Source organism: Coturnix japonica, chromosome 17 (assembly GCF_054131305.1).
Source record: "Coturnix japonica strain WE chromosome 17, WE-NBRP24, whole genome shotgun sequence".
In the NCBI taxonomy this organism is placed as follows: Eukaryota; Metazoa; Chordata; class Aves; order Galliformes; family Phasianidae; genus Coturnix; species Coturnix japonica.
Window position 1 is genome coordinate 15,137,476 of NC_140679.1, and position 14,167 is coordinate 15,151,642.

Sequence of the window (14,167 nt, forward strand, 5' to 3'; positions counted from 1 at the left end):
CATGGGCAGAACCATCTCTTGGAGCACCCTGAGCCTGCAGGGATTGCTCCCACCACTTGGTTCATTGCTTTTCCCATCTGATTGCATCTTGGGCTCATTCCTTGCAGTCACAGCTGGGAGTTGGGATGTTTGTGTCTCTGTGTGAGGCAGCTCTTGCTGGGACACATGGTTTTCATCCTCGCTAAGGAGCTGCGTGAGCTCTGTGTCTTTGTGCCTCAGTTTCCCTTACCCCAGGACGATGGGAGGAACAGCACCTTGCAATGTGCACCCTGCACTGAGTGCTGAGGCTCATAGGAACCTGAATGGTGGCAAAGAAACTAAACCAGAACTTAAGATCAGAGGGAAGGAATGGCCCTCAGTCTGCACTACAGGTTAACATTGCAGACACGTTTATAATCACCGCCTTTGCTGCTGTGTGGCTCCGTGGGGCTCCAGGCACTCACTGCATCATGTCTTCTTTTTGCCTTTCTTCTTCTATTTTTTTCCCCTCTTTTAGCCAAGAGACCAAAAGGGAGCGAGTGAAAGAAAAAAAACTATTTGTTTGTCTTGTCTAATTTAATTTGTGTTATTTATCAAACAGACAGGTTATTTGGGAAGCCAGATGGACGCGGGCTAAAATCATCTGTATTTCCAACATGTGAAAAATGATGTCAGAGTGGACACCTAAAGAGAGACCTGGTGGGTGCTTAGCACATAAACTGAACCTCAGCTGCCCCAGATCCCCCATCAGCTGTCCCAGAGCCGATGTGAGGGTTAAAGGACAGAAAGAGCCTCAGGCATCCACTCACATGTGGCTGGGGACGGTTCTGGAGCAGCCCTTTGGTGCCTGTTTCCCCTTGCTGCCTTTTAACCCTTGTTAGTAGCTGCACCCGATGAATGGAGTGCAGCTCTGGGCCCATGGAAATGCCTTTTGTCTGTGTTTGGTTTTGGTGATGTGTTCAGCATCCCTCTCTTTTCCTTCAGGTTTTACCCCCTTAGAAAAGGAGGATGGAGGAGCAGCCCCAGATGCCCCCATAGGGTGATGCCATCCTGCCCCAAACCACAGGGAGCCCCGTGGGCTATTCCAGGTGGTAATTAATGGGGAAAGGCCCCCAAGGAAGGTTCCCTGGTATCTGGAGCTTTGCCGTATCCCTAATTTCCAGCCCCTCGGGTCATTTGAGGCAGGTTCCTATGTAGAAAGTGTAATTAATGGCTGAGGTGCTCAAGATATTAATAGATGGTATTTCCACATTCCTATTTTACATTAAGCCTGAAGGAGGGCTTTGAACACCCCCCGACCCTTCGCAATTAAATACCAGCTTAGAAAAGCAGTTTTCCCTTCCTTCCTTCACACCCGCTGCCCAGCCCAGCACTGTGGGGTGTGATGCTCTGAGGGTGCAATGCTGGGGGGGGCACAAGGGATGCTCGGGGTCCCTACACCCCCATTCATTCCCTGGGCAGTCACAGAGCAGGCGCTGCTTTGGCACTCCCCCACATCCCCCCTCCCTTTCCTTGAGTCGCTATGAATAAATCATTGTTTTATTAAAGAGAAGCAGCTGCTTTTTTCCTTCCTTTCCCCCCCTCCCACCCCTCTCTTCTCTCGGACCCTCCATCCCTCTCCATGCAGCCCCCTTGGCACATGCTCGAACGCCAAAAGCCCCATTGATGGCCCCCGGAGCATAGCAATTGATACACAGAGATCCCCAAATCCTATTCAGCTCCCGCTTTTCTGCACGAGCAGCCTCCAAACAGCTCATTCACTGCTCTTTTTGTCATCGGGGTTAAGTGGTTAAGTGTGTGGGGATCCCATAAAAGGCCTTTACTCCATGAAAAGCTATATTTACATTGTAATCACCAAAGAACTGTTTAGGCGGTCAATAGCGGGGATAAACAGGGCAGCGGGCTGCGATCCGACCCCGCCCCTCATCTTCCTTCCAACCCCAGGTCCCCCCGGAGTGGGACTTTGTGGGATTACGTCCCCGTGCCAGCTGCTGGGGGTGGGGGGCTGCTCTGCTTTGTCTGGCTTGGGGACAACCCAAAAGCTGGACCACAGCACCCATGGGGCTGTCCTGGCTGAGCCCCCATCATCTCACCGTTAACACATCACTGTCAGACGGACACCCCACTTACCCCCACCCCAGTACCTCTTTGTGCCAAACGCTGAACTGAAATGGTATCAATTTAACGAGATTAATTGAGCACAGCGACGGGCGACACAAGCTCAATTAATTCACCCAGAGCAAAGAAGGGGCTTCCCTTTCCACCAGGAGCCATTGCCACGTAATCAATTAGACGGTGCTCCCACGGATATCCCCGCTGGGGAACGCTCTCACTCACCCCAGGTGTGAATATTCATCATGGGAGCAAAGGCAGCACTGTCAGCCCTGTGGGGTTCAATGGCAGGGAGCAATATAAGGGGGGGCAATATGGGTATGGTGGGCTGGGGTTGGACTTTGGGGTCTGAAAGGGCTTTTCTGACCTCAGTGACCCTGTGGGATTTGGGGTTTTGTTTCTCCTTTGGCTCCTGCTCGGGTTTATCAAAGGCTCCTGAGCTGTGCTCCTTCCTCCAATGCACAGATTGTTCACATTAGTGTCTCAACGAGAGGATATTGTTGGTTCCTGTAGGAGGATGATGGTAACTTCTGCACTTCCAGCCAGGAGATCCATTTTGCTGTGACCCAAAATGGGAACAGACCCACCAGCAGCTCTGGGTTCTGCATTGGGATACAGCCCTATAGGGGATGCTGGTGCAGTTCTGGTTTCCTTCTCACCATCAATATGGAAAAGGAGAGGGGGAGGAAGGGATGTGAACTGAGTGAACTGAGCACTTGCAGGTGAAGGGAGAGCTGAGAGAAGCCCACAAAGTGCCACCCAATTGGGGTTTGCTCAAAGCTCTCAGCCAGTTCATTTAGCAAAGCAGAAAGTTCTGCTGATGGTGTGCAGTCAAACCTTTAATTCCCACTAACACGACCTGGTGCAGCTTAGAATTGGTTACAGTTATTAATCAAAACAGGGCGGCCGGACCCAAAGCCTTTATTGGATGTTGTGACAAAGGGATGAATGGAAGCATTCCTGGAATGCATCAGATTGGTTTCCAAGAGCAAAAGTTCCAAATCTTGAAGTTTTTTGGGTTTTTTTTGCATGATGAGGCCCAAATGTGGAACCTTCCTATTTCGGGAAGCAGCCCAAGGGGGTCAGGAGGAACAGCTGGGAAAGTCCTGGGGGTGGATGGGGATCAAAGGGGGAAAGAAGGGCAGTGATTGTAAATGGGCACAGACCAACCCAGAGCTGCTGGGCAGCCAGCATTGCCCTGGCATAGTCCATGCTGGAGGTGCAGAATGCATTAGTGGGATAACAGCTCCTGGGTTGGGGCTGCAGCCATCGCTGGGTGCTGCCCTTTGGGGACCACATTGTGCCTGCAGCACAGGGAGGTGACAGTGCAGCCCCGGAGCCGCAGTGAGCGCCCGTCCCTCCCACTTCCCTTCAATTTCCCAAACAATTTCCTCATCGGAGCTTTCTGTCTGGAACTTATTAGTGATTCACAGGCCCAGAGGAAATGGTGACTTTGGGGTCCTGCTCTGATGGGAAGGGCCCAAGTTCCCCTATTGTAGCCAAGGAACAGACAGAGCAGCTTCAGAACCCCGCTCTGCTCTCCTGGCAGCATCCCCACAACCCAACCTGTGCATTATGAAAGCAGAGATGGAGGAGAACATGGGGACCCCCCCCAACCCAGACCCCCGGTGCCATTGGGGCAGTGCAGGGTGGAGGTCAGAACTCTGTTTACTTTAATTTCTCAGAGAGCTTTGAGGGAGATTTCCCCCCTCTGTTATTAAACTCAGATGAGCCGCTGGGGAGGTTGGGTCGCATGTGGTTCAGGGCCCTTTTTTTTCCCTTCCTTCTGTACTTTATTTTGTTGTTGTTGCAACATTTGGCTTTTAACTCTTTCAGGACGGCTTCCCCAGGGCCATCTCCATCCACATGGGGGTCCCTGCAGTGGGTGGTGACCCCACAAGGGCCCTGGGTGTCCCCAGCCACACCCACCCCATCCCTATGGCACAGCATGTCCTCTCATGGCCGTGGCCACAGGAGATGGGAATTGATGGGACCCCAACCACATTTAATTGCCTCCTGGTGCTGCAGATTCCAACCCACACCTCCCCCTATTTGCAGCCTCCCCAATGCACCACTGCCTGCTGCTCTGCTGGCTCAGGAGCATGCAGTGCACACATGGCCGTGCAATGCACAGACACACACACAGTGTGCATGCACTGCAGGTGGCAGCCTGGTCCTGCATGGGGCAAGTGCATGGAGCCAGGAGTTGGGTGAAATGTGATTTAGGGACTTTTGGAGCCACACTGTGCAATGCATGGCCTTCATCTCACCCAGGACATCCCTCCCCATAACTCCATCCCATCAGATCCTGCTCTTGCTCTTTTAAAGTAGCTTTTAATTTCCTGAAGGGAGAGTTTTTAATTCATTTCTGGAGCATTGTAGGGGAAGATGGCTCTGAAATCCACCACTAAGCTCCCCCAGCCCCGAGCCCTCCCTTCTCTCCTGCCCCCTCCAGCAGTGTCCCCACTCCCCATGTCCCTGTGCCCGGAGCTCCAGCTGACACCATGGCCATGGCATAGGGGTCCTATGGCGCAGTGGGGTCCCACCACTGCCCCCCATCACTGCTCAGCATCACTCCCAGCAGTTTTGATGCCCAGGCCATGGGGTTGGCTGCAGCACAGTGAGACTCTGTGCAGCCAGGCTGGACATGCAGGCAGAGGGGAGGGTTGGATGCTCATTGTTTCTTTCACCTCGTGCTGTGCAGGGAGGAACCCCAGGGCCCATCTCAGTCCTAATGGGGTTTCTTTGAGGCCAGAGCAGCGCTGATCTCTTGTCCTTCTAGGAGTCAGCAGATCAGATTTAACCCATAGCAGCGCTATTCCCCCACTCCCAGCCTTCTCAATACAGCGGCAGAACGTCTGCCCACAACACCCCAACCCCACAGAGCCTCATTATCCACGGACCGCCCGCGGGGCTCCATGTGACCCCCCCACCCCCCACTCCGTGCCCTCCCGTTTGATGCCGCAGACAGACGGCTCCCAGCGGGGGGGGACCGCGAGGGTCCCTTTGGGATCCCACGGACACCGCGACCCGCATCCCACGGGGGGCAGCACCCCACGACCCCAACCCCAACCACCCCAACCACCCCGTCCCCATCCCCTCCCCGGCTGATGCTGAGGCTGCCCGCCTCGCACCGCATCCCAGCCGGGTCCCTCCCTGCAGCCGCCGCCCTCCCTCTGCCCACGGCGGCGGGGACCGCAGCTTCGCTCGGAAGTGCGGCTCCGTGGCACCTCCCCGCGTGGAAACGCTTCCGCTCCCACCGGCGGCGGAGCTGCGAGCGGCCCCGGTGAGTGCGGGCGGCTTTGCGGGGCGGCTCCATCCTTTGGGGGGGGTCCTGAGGGTGGGATCAGCGCCGGTTCCCGCAGCCTCGATCCGTGCGAGCATCCCCATCCCTGCCCCGCACATCCCAACACGAGGCCTTCGGGAACGCCCGGCTGCGGGTCGGCCCCGCACTGCCCGTCCCCGTGCGGTGCGCGATGCGGGGCGGTGGGATGGGGGTCATCCCGCATCGCTACGGAGCTGTGGGGGCTCGGGGAGGTGCCGTGTAGGGCCGGGAGTTGGGCTCGGGGGTCTCCGTGGGCCCTAAGCAGCTCCGGGTGTTCCTTGATTGCATCTCTACCCCATGGGACCCCCCGACCCACCGGGCTGATCCCTACGGGGCCGATCACGGGGATCCTTCACGTGGTTGTTGTGAGCGCTGGGAGTGCTCTCCGTGCTGATGCTCCGGAGATAAGCACGGTGTTCTCCCTTCCCCTCTCTGTCCCATCCGCTCCCGGTACCTTTGGGCATCGCTTCGGGCACCAGCAGCCAGCAGGAAAGACCTGGGGCAAGGAGAGCCCTTCTGCCTCCATGTGCCGGGGCAAGTGATGGAGGAGGCTGACCCACATCCCCACCGCAGGGATACCCAAATCTCAGCACCACAAACTCCCTTATCCCTGCAAACCCGGGTCCCCCTTTGATGCGGTGCCGCACTGTGGGCTCATCCCCATGTCTCCCTTGCAGGCAGCACCGCCAAGATGTTCGCCCTGTGCCCCCCCGACGCCCCATTCCCGGAGGTCCCCGCTTTGAGCTCAGCCTTTTCGGGGTCCTTACAACGCAGCCCCGACTCCAACTGCAACTTCGCAGGGGACGATGAGTGCGACAACAACCAGAACTGGAGCCGGGCTGACGGGGGGGGCGAAAACAACACTGCAAATCCCTCCGATAATCTGCTGCTGTTAGCACAGAGACAGATGGCTCCGGGCGGGATGGGGGACGTCGCTTCGAACGCAGCGTGTGCCCCCCAGCAGGGCGAGCGCAGCCCCCCCGAGGGGGCGGAGGTCGGGGGGGGGGAGTTGGGTGGATCCCCGGCGGAGGATATCGGCTATGCCAGCAGCTCGCTCAGCATTGACAGCCCCGACAGCGCCTGCGGCAGCGCTTGGGATCCCCCCGGGGACCCCCCCGAGGTGTCCGAGCCCCCCCCGGAGCCCCTATTCCCGGCGCTGGCGGAGGCGGTGCAGCAGCTGCAGGAGAAGGAGCGCTTCAAGGAGAGGGAGAAGGAGAAGCATCACGTTCAGCTGGTGATGTACCGCCGCCTGGCCCTGCTGCGCTGGATCCACGGCCTGCAGCAGAAGGTGCTGGAGCAGCAGGACCGACTGCAGGAGAGCTTTGATACCATCCTGGACAACCGCAAGGAGCTGATCCGCTGCATGCAGCACGGAGCGCCGTGCCCCGCTGCTGCCCCCAGCCCCTGAGCTGTGCGAGCATTCCACGCTCTGAATCCCGTTCTGCTTCCCCGCAGCTCTCCACCCAAATCAGGGCTGAGTGCTGGCTCTGATGGTGATGTTGGTGCACGGGGTTTGTGTCAGCCCCATGCTGGGCATTGTGGTGCTCACCCTATAGAGCCCATCCCATTAACCACAGAGCTTTAATGCCTTCCTCCTTTCACACCTGATGTGTGCACCCATTGCCCTGCAGTGCAATGTGCTGCTGTGCATTGGGGCACGGTGCCCTGGGTTGTCCCCAGGACTGACCACAGCCCATCAGACCCAGCAGCAGAGAGGAGCTGCATTCATGCATTAAGTGCACAGAGAGAGAATCACTCTGAAAAGTGACCTCAGAACGCTCAGAAATACTCATAAAGCATCACCAGGCCCCAAACCCTGCGCTCTTATTTCACAGTTCAGTGTTAGGGAACAGATGATTTTGATTTATTGCTATTTTTTTATTGACCAGGTCATATAGCATCTGCATGCTGGGGGAGCTGTGTTAGCACCATGCATGGCCGCAGAGCTGCTCGCCAAGCTGTGCTCATTGCATTCTATTGTTGTCTTAAAGCAAAGATGCTGTTTGGGTTTTCTTTCCTCATGCCTGTTTTAACCAGCGGGGGCTGCATGGGAAGTATAAAGGACGGCCCTTCTTACATAGAGATTAAAAAGGAGACGCTGTGTTTGTGTGCTGTGCTTTCTCCAGTGCTGCTGTGACCATTGAAGCTGCTGCTGTGATGGGCATTGGGCTGTGCCTTGTCCCTGTGGGAGGCTGAGCACCACTGGGTTACCCCCTTATTCCCTCTGCCCTCCTGCACCCATCATGGGCTGCAGCCCCCATCACCCAGCTCCGTGCTGATGGGATGGAGATAGGAGCACCTGAGCGCTGACCCCGGGGTGACTGTGCCTCAGGCCTCATAGAGATCAAGCAGAGATGAGAAAAAGCCCTTTGAACCTTCCTTCACCCTTCTCCCCCTTCCTGCAGAGCTGTGGGAACTCGAGTAGAGCCCCTTCCAAAGCACCGGGAGCAGCAGAGAAGGGCACTGAGGGGTGGGTAGAAGCCTTTCCATCATCATCATCCCAGACATGGCAGAGCAGCAGCACAAGGAGCAGATGCAGCCCCTTGTTGTACCCAGGGGTGCATTGATGTGGCTGCAGGGTGCAGCCCTGATGCTGCCAGATCCCCTTCCCCCACCCAGCGCCTCTGTTTGTCTTGGTCGGATGCTTGACACAAATCTTTACATCCAAGGTAAATATTGGGAAAATCCTGATTATTTGCTCAAGAAATGAAAGAATAACTGCTGGTGCGGATCAAAGCGGTGGATGCTCTGTGCTGCCATAGAGGCTTCTCCCAGCGCGGTGCCCCCGGCGCTGCTCTTGGAACCATCCCCATCCCGAGCTGCCCATCCCCAGCCCTGAGATCTGGAGAGGGAAAACAAAGGCATAGAAACCTGCTGGCCTCAGTGGGGAGCCACGTCCCAGCTCTGCATCCCATGGGAACACAGCTCTGTGTGGGTCCAGTGGATCTCAGGGGTATCTCTGCGTCCCCAGGGGTTCCCATCCCTCTGTATATCATGGGTTGCAGATGGATACAGGGGATCTCGGGGTCTTCCAGCACTGCAGCAAAGCAGATGGGGCCAACCCTGCCCTCCGTGCCCCTCTGCAGGGGTGCAGTCTGACAGGACGGGCTCCCATCTCGGCCCATATCTGATGGGGACGCAGCCTGAGCCGCCTTCTTTAATGATTCCCTTTGAAATGTTGTTGCTTCCGCACATCCCCCTTCAGGGTAGAATATTAAGCAAGAGCAACTCGGCTGGAAATTCAGATTGTTTTCGTGTCTGTTTTCATTTACATTTTAATGATAGAGAAATCTTATAAATCAGGCTATTTGCAGCACGGCTCCTTGAAAGAAAAGGGGGGAAAAGAAATCAACTGCACCAACCCAACCTCTCCCCAATGCAAAGTATGCCTGGAAGTGGGGGTCACCAATGGCTTCTGCATGAAAGCACTTCTCCTGCTCCTCTTGCTCACTTCATTCTCCCCTTTCCTTGCCCTATTCCTGCATAGCAGGGCTTTGAGCATGCAGAAAGCCACTTTATGCACTGCTGAGTGCTGGGGTGGTGCTGGGAGCTGTGCTTGCTTGCACAGGGTGCAGGGAGGGGATGAGGAGGTGCCCATGTTCCACCACTGTTCCACTCAGATGGGGAACAGAACCCGGCCCTCAGTGGGAAAACAGCTGGGAGTAAAGATCACTGGGAGAGAAGCAATAAACTCACCGTTATTCTTCTGCCATTGAGGCCAATCAAGCTGCAAAGAGTGCCCCAAGGCCAGTTGTACATCATTATTTCATAGCGCGTTCCCTCTGTGATGTAGTGGCTGTCTTGCTGCAGGGAACACCTTCGTGGTTTTAAGCATCAGCGCTGAAATATCCAGAGCCCTGAAACCACGGGTCTGAGTCCCCAGCAGCCTCCGTTGTGCACTTCATCCCTCGGAGGGGATAATAACCCCATTGCCAAGCACGCTGCCTGTCTGTGAGCATTTGATTGAGGGCTTAGAAATGAGGGTTCTGCATGGACAGCCCCAAACCCCCCTGGCTCTGTGCTGTGCTCATGAGGTTCCTTTAGTGGGGAGGGGGGGCATCCCCCAGGTGTGCCCATGCAAAGGGCTGCTCTGCTCCCGTGCTGCTCCCAGGATGGGGTTGGTGGAAGGGAAGGTTCTGGCTGGGCTGAGTGGAGCGTTCCCAGCTGTCTGTGCTCATCTCCAAACCAAAGTGGTCACCCTGAGCTCATGGATTGTGTCTGCGTTTCCCCTTTGTGCCCCATCACCCCTTCACTCCATCCTGCCTCCATTTCCCTGTGCTTTGGGCAAGGCAAAGGCAGCCTCCAGCTCCTGCCATGGACAACATGAGACTGAAGCATCCATTGAGTCCACTGGGGGCTCTGCTCACTTCATTTCATTCCCCAGCCCCACCAACCAGCACAGCTCCCATGCTGGATGTGGCTTTTTAAATTCAATGGATCCTCATTTTCACACCCCACTCATTGGGGCTGCACTCGGCGAACTCCATACAAACCCCATACAAACCCAGCCCAAACCCCACAAAAACAAAACCCAAACCCCATACAAACCCAACCCAAACCCCACACAAACCCAACCCAAACCCCATACAAACCCAACCCAAACCCCATACAAACCCAGCTCAAACTCCACAAAAACAAAACCCAAACCCCATACAAACCCAGCCTAAACCTCATACAAACCCCATACAAACCCCATACAAACCCAGCCCACCTCAGCCTGGTGGAAAGAGCTGGAAACTTGTTAAAAATTCATGAAAAAAAAACACACACAGGAAAAAAAAACCCAACCCAACCCCAACTTCAGAATACAAAGACGAATTAAGAGAAGCCGTCAGCATCGGGGCTGAGTCTGTTCGGTGGTGATACTGCTTGGAATTAAGGCACGATGGTCTTTCTCGTGGCCAGAGGGGAAGAAGAGGGCTCCCAGTGGAGAGGACCCAGCCCGGTGCTGGTGATGCTGAGCAGGGATTGATAACCCGGCGAGGGGGGGACGCGGTGCTGCTCTGGGCCGAAAAGCTGCATTTATCCCAGCGATAGCAGCGAGCCAGAGCTGAGGGCCTTGGGGGTAAAAAAGGCTTAAAAAGCCATCCTTCATTCAGCAGGCAGCTGAGGAGGCAGAGGGAGGGGGGTGGAGAAGTAATGGAGGGGGAATTCAGAGCTGGGGGAGATGGGGGGGGAGGGTCTGGGGTTGGATGAGGGGCTCAAGTTGCCCCAAAAGCACCGAAACACCCCAAAATGTGGTAGGGATGATGCAGAGGGAGGTGCCGTCAGCAAGGGTTGGGAAATGGCTTTGAAATCCAGCTGGGGTTTTGCTTCCCCCTCCCCACATACCACCCATCCCTTTGGCTGAGCCACTCTGAGTGACCCACACTGAGGTCGGGGTCCCCACATTCACATCCCCCTCCTGCACCCAGCGCTGCCTGAGGGGCTTTTGCAGGATGTGGGCAGGTCCACACGTGGAACAAGCAATGCAATGTGACAGCGAGAGCTGCTGGGCACAGCCAAGGGGGGCTGCATGGCCAGGGAGGAGGCTGAAGGCATTGGGGTGGTCCTGCATGAGGCTGATGTGTGGCATCAAGGGGAGAAGAAGCCCTGTGCCCAGCTCATGGGGTGGGTGGCACTGGGGGGCACAGAAGTGTCCCCAGAGGGCACTGAATAGATGTGGCCTGGAAGGAAACCAAGTTTTGAAAGGTGGAATGTTTGATGAAGCAGTTGTTGTTTCCCAGCCAGCCCCACTTCTGAGCTCATCGATCTCAGGGCCAGAAGGGACCGTTGTGACAATCCGAGCTGACATCTCGCACGGCGCCGGCCAGAGAACCTCACTCTGTATGTTCTGCACCAACCCTCCATTGCTCAGTGCTGTGTCTCCATGGGGAAAGCACTCATCTCTGCGGCTCTTAATTGGGGCCTTGAGCACAGCAATGGGCTTCCCTCATCCTCCTGGCTTCACAAATGGGGATGAGCACTGTGAGTCCAAGAATGAGGAATCCCCTTCCCTATTCTTTTGCATGGGGTCAAACCTCAGACCCTGCCATTCCCCAGGGATGTGCTGTTGGCACCACTGATGGACATACTCTGCTCACCCAACCAAAGAGAAACATCACCACCCACCATCACCACCCACCACTGACCATTGGTTGCCATCCAAGCAAGAAGTGCCACCATCCAACACCACCCCATTGATGAGGTGGCCATCGGTGGCCATGCTCTGCTCACCCAAACCAAGAAGTGCCACCACCCACCATCTCCCTGTTGATGAGGAGGTTTGCCTGCCACGTTGCTGAGCAGGGTGCAGAGCGTTAGGATTGTGCTCTGGAAATAATTCAAATTAGGCATGCGTGTAATTACAGATATCTGATCCAAACAGGAGGAGCCTGAACACCAGTGGGTATCTGGGGAGAGATCTCACTGATGCAGAGTGGGATGTGACACAGAGAGAGGGGTGTGATGGGGAGATGCAGTAGGGATGCAGTGAGATACATGGATGTGATGCCAGAGGGGACTTGGGCAGTGCCTGCAGCTCTCAGGGGCAGGAATGGGGCTTCTCCCCATGGCCCACTCATCCAGATCTGGCTCTAGATGTGGGTCTCAGCCCCCTGAGCCATGCAGCATTGCCTGGAGCCTGCTGAGCCCCAGTGTTGCAGCACGACGGCTCACATCAGGGCAGGTTTCATGTGCCCTGTTGTGTTTTGTTTCTTGGGTCAAAACCACCAAGCTCTTCAGCAGCTCAGAGCTGCATCCCATGGGTTTGGTGGCATTGCCTGGCCATGGGGATGAGGTGGGGATGGAGCATCCTGCACTGGGGCTTGCTCCATGCAATAAGTGAGAGGTGTGAGGAGCTGCTCACGAATGGAAGGCAGCCCCTGGAGCAAACTTTCCTTGGAAATTACCCTGTTGATGAATCTCTCCTCGAGTGACTGGTGATAAATGAAGCGATTACGGGACTGACCTGCCATGGGGCTGAGACTGCGGGAGGGGGCGAGGGATGGGAGCTCAGAGCTCAGGGTCCCCCAACACCGCTGAGTTCAGGCTCTTTGCAGCCCCTTTCCCAGCTCCTGCAGCTCAGGATGTGACAGCAGTGCCCAGGGTCACACATGGACACGGGGCTCGGGGAGGTGACTCTCAGCTGTGCGTGGTGGTCCCTGCCTGTACCAGGAGCTGATGCGTGCGAAAAGCAGATTTATTTCTGCCTACGTTTCATATTCTTCACGCTCCACGGCATGAGACAAAGGATCAGCTCTTCAATAGAGTCCGAAGAATAAACCTTAAACCTCATCAAATCCAATCCGCCAATAAAAATTGCCCAAACAAAAGGCCGGGGACGGAGGGCGGCGGCGGGGGCCTTTTAGCCACGATAACAAGTTTTCACAAGACTGTTTATCCGCACAATTTGGAACGACACTTAAAATCTCTAATCCCAATAGGCATGAAAGTGCCCGTCCCAGCAGGCAGGTGGGTTGTCCCCGGCCCCATCCCTACGCTGCTCGGTGGCCGCCGCATCCGTGGGGGTCACTGAGAACGAGCTGAGACGGGGCAGCTGCAGCCTGAATGCTGCCATCAGCCTCAAAGCCCCCTCCCCACCCTTCTCCTCATCCCACCCCCTATTCAGCCCGATTTTAAAAGGCAGCAAAATGGTTACAAGGTTTAAAGCAGAGGCGAGCAAAATGCTCCACAATAGGGAGGACAAAAGAGGGCTCGGGGCTCTGCTCCCTAATCCACAGCCCACGGCGGTGCAGCCATCAGGATTAGGGCCGCTGCCAGGGGCTGCCCCACCGCTGGGTTTTGGGGTGAGTCAGTGCTGAGCATCCACCCCTCGGTGTGGGGTGATGGGATGGGATGAAGCTCGGTGCCTTGGTTCTGCTGCTCAGTGTGGGGTGGGTTTGGGGAGTGGGGGTGCCCATGGGATGCTGCTGCGTGTGGCAGCCTGATGGATGGGCATCTTCCTCCAGCCATGATGCAGCTCTGCCAGCACCCAGCCAGTCACATTGCTCTCCCCAATGGATCCTGGAAGGGTCCTCATGTGCTGGGATTGGCTCCTGGAGCAGAGGGATGCACAGTGTGATGACACATCACACCTGCATGGCTGGGATGCATTGCGCTCATGGTCTGGGATGCTCCCATAGGAGAAGCATTGAGTTACTGTCATGTGAACTTTGGGGCCACTGATCCTTCCTTTCCCCATATGGGTGAGGGCTGTGGGTGCTTTTCAGGCACAGCTTTGGTGGCCAAAGGGAAATGAAGCAGTGAAGATCTCAATGCTCCTGCACCCCCAGCCCTGCTGCCCTGCTCTCACTGCAGTGACTCTGCTTAGAGCCATCCCCATGTAACCAAAGCAAAGCATTTGGCCACGTTGGGCACTTCTTCATCCCCAAAACAAAAGCTCTGCAATAAACCAAACCGCAGCGTTGTGCTGGAAATTAGCATTAATTGACAAAGCTCAGGCAGAGCTGCTGAGCAAATCATGGCCTTAATGTATGAACAGATTCTCCCCTCTTGATGCTTTGGGTTCAGGCTGTGATTTGGGGTTTATCTCTCCCTCAATGATGGGGTTGGGCTGCTGAGAGGTGGTGGGGTGACCTCAATACGGGGTGACCACGGCACCTCTAATCCCCTCTTTTAATTGATTACTCTCACCCATCCCCTGCGGCGACGGGATCGGGGACCCACCCTCTATAGATTAGCACCCTTTAGTTTACAGCTCAGCCACTTTTTCAGTCCTTTTGCCCTGCAGCAATGCATGAAAATAACGCT

General features: G+C 55.9%; 1 protein-coding gene across 1 annotated transcript; it reads left to right on the forward strand.

Moving 5' to 3' along the window:
* The first annotated feature begins 5,329 nt into the window (after nucleotides 1-5,329).
* On the forward strand, nucleotides 5,330-7,517 carry C17H1orf216 (chromosome 17 C1orf216 homolog). Its single transcript, XM_015883273.3, has 2 exons — nucleotides 5,330-5,377; nucleotides 6,094-7,517. Exon 2 carries the CDS (start codon nucleotides 6,108-6,110, stop codon nucleotides 6,822-6,824), a length of 717 nt encoding a protein of 238 aa, XP_015738759.2. The 5' UTR covers nucleotides 5,330-5,377; nucleotides 6,094-6,107; the 3' UTR covers nucleotides 6,825-7,517.
* Nucleotides 7,518-14,167: the final 6,650 nt, after the last annotated feature.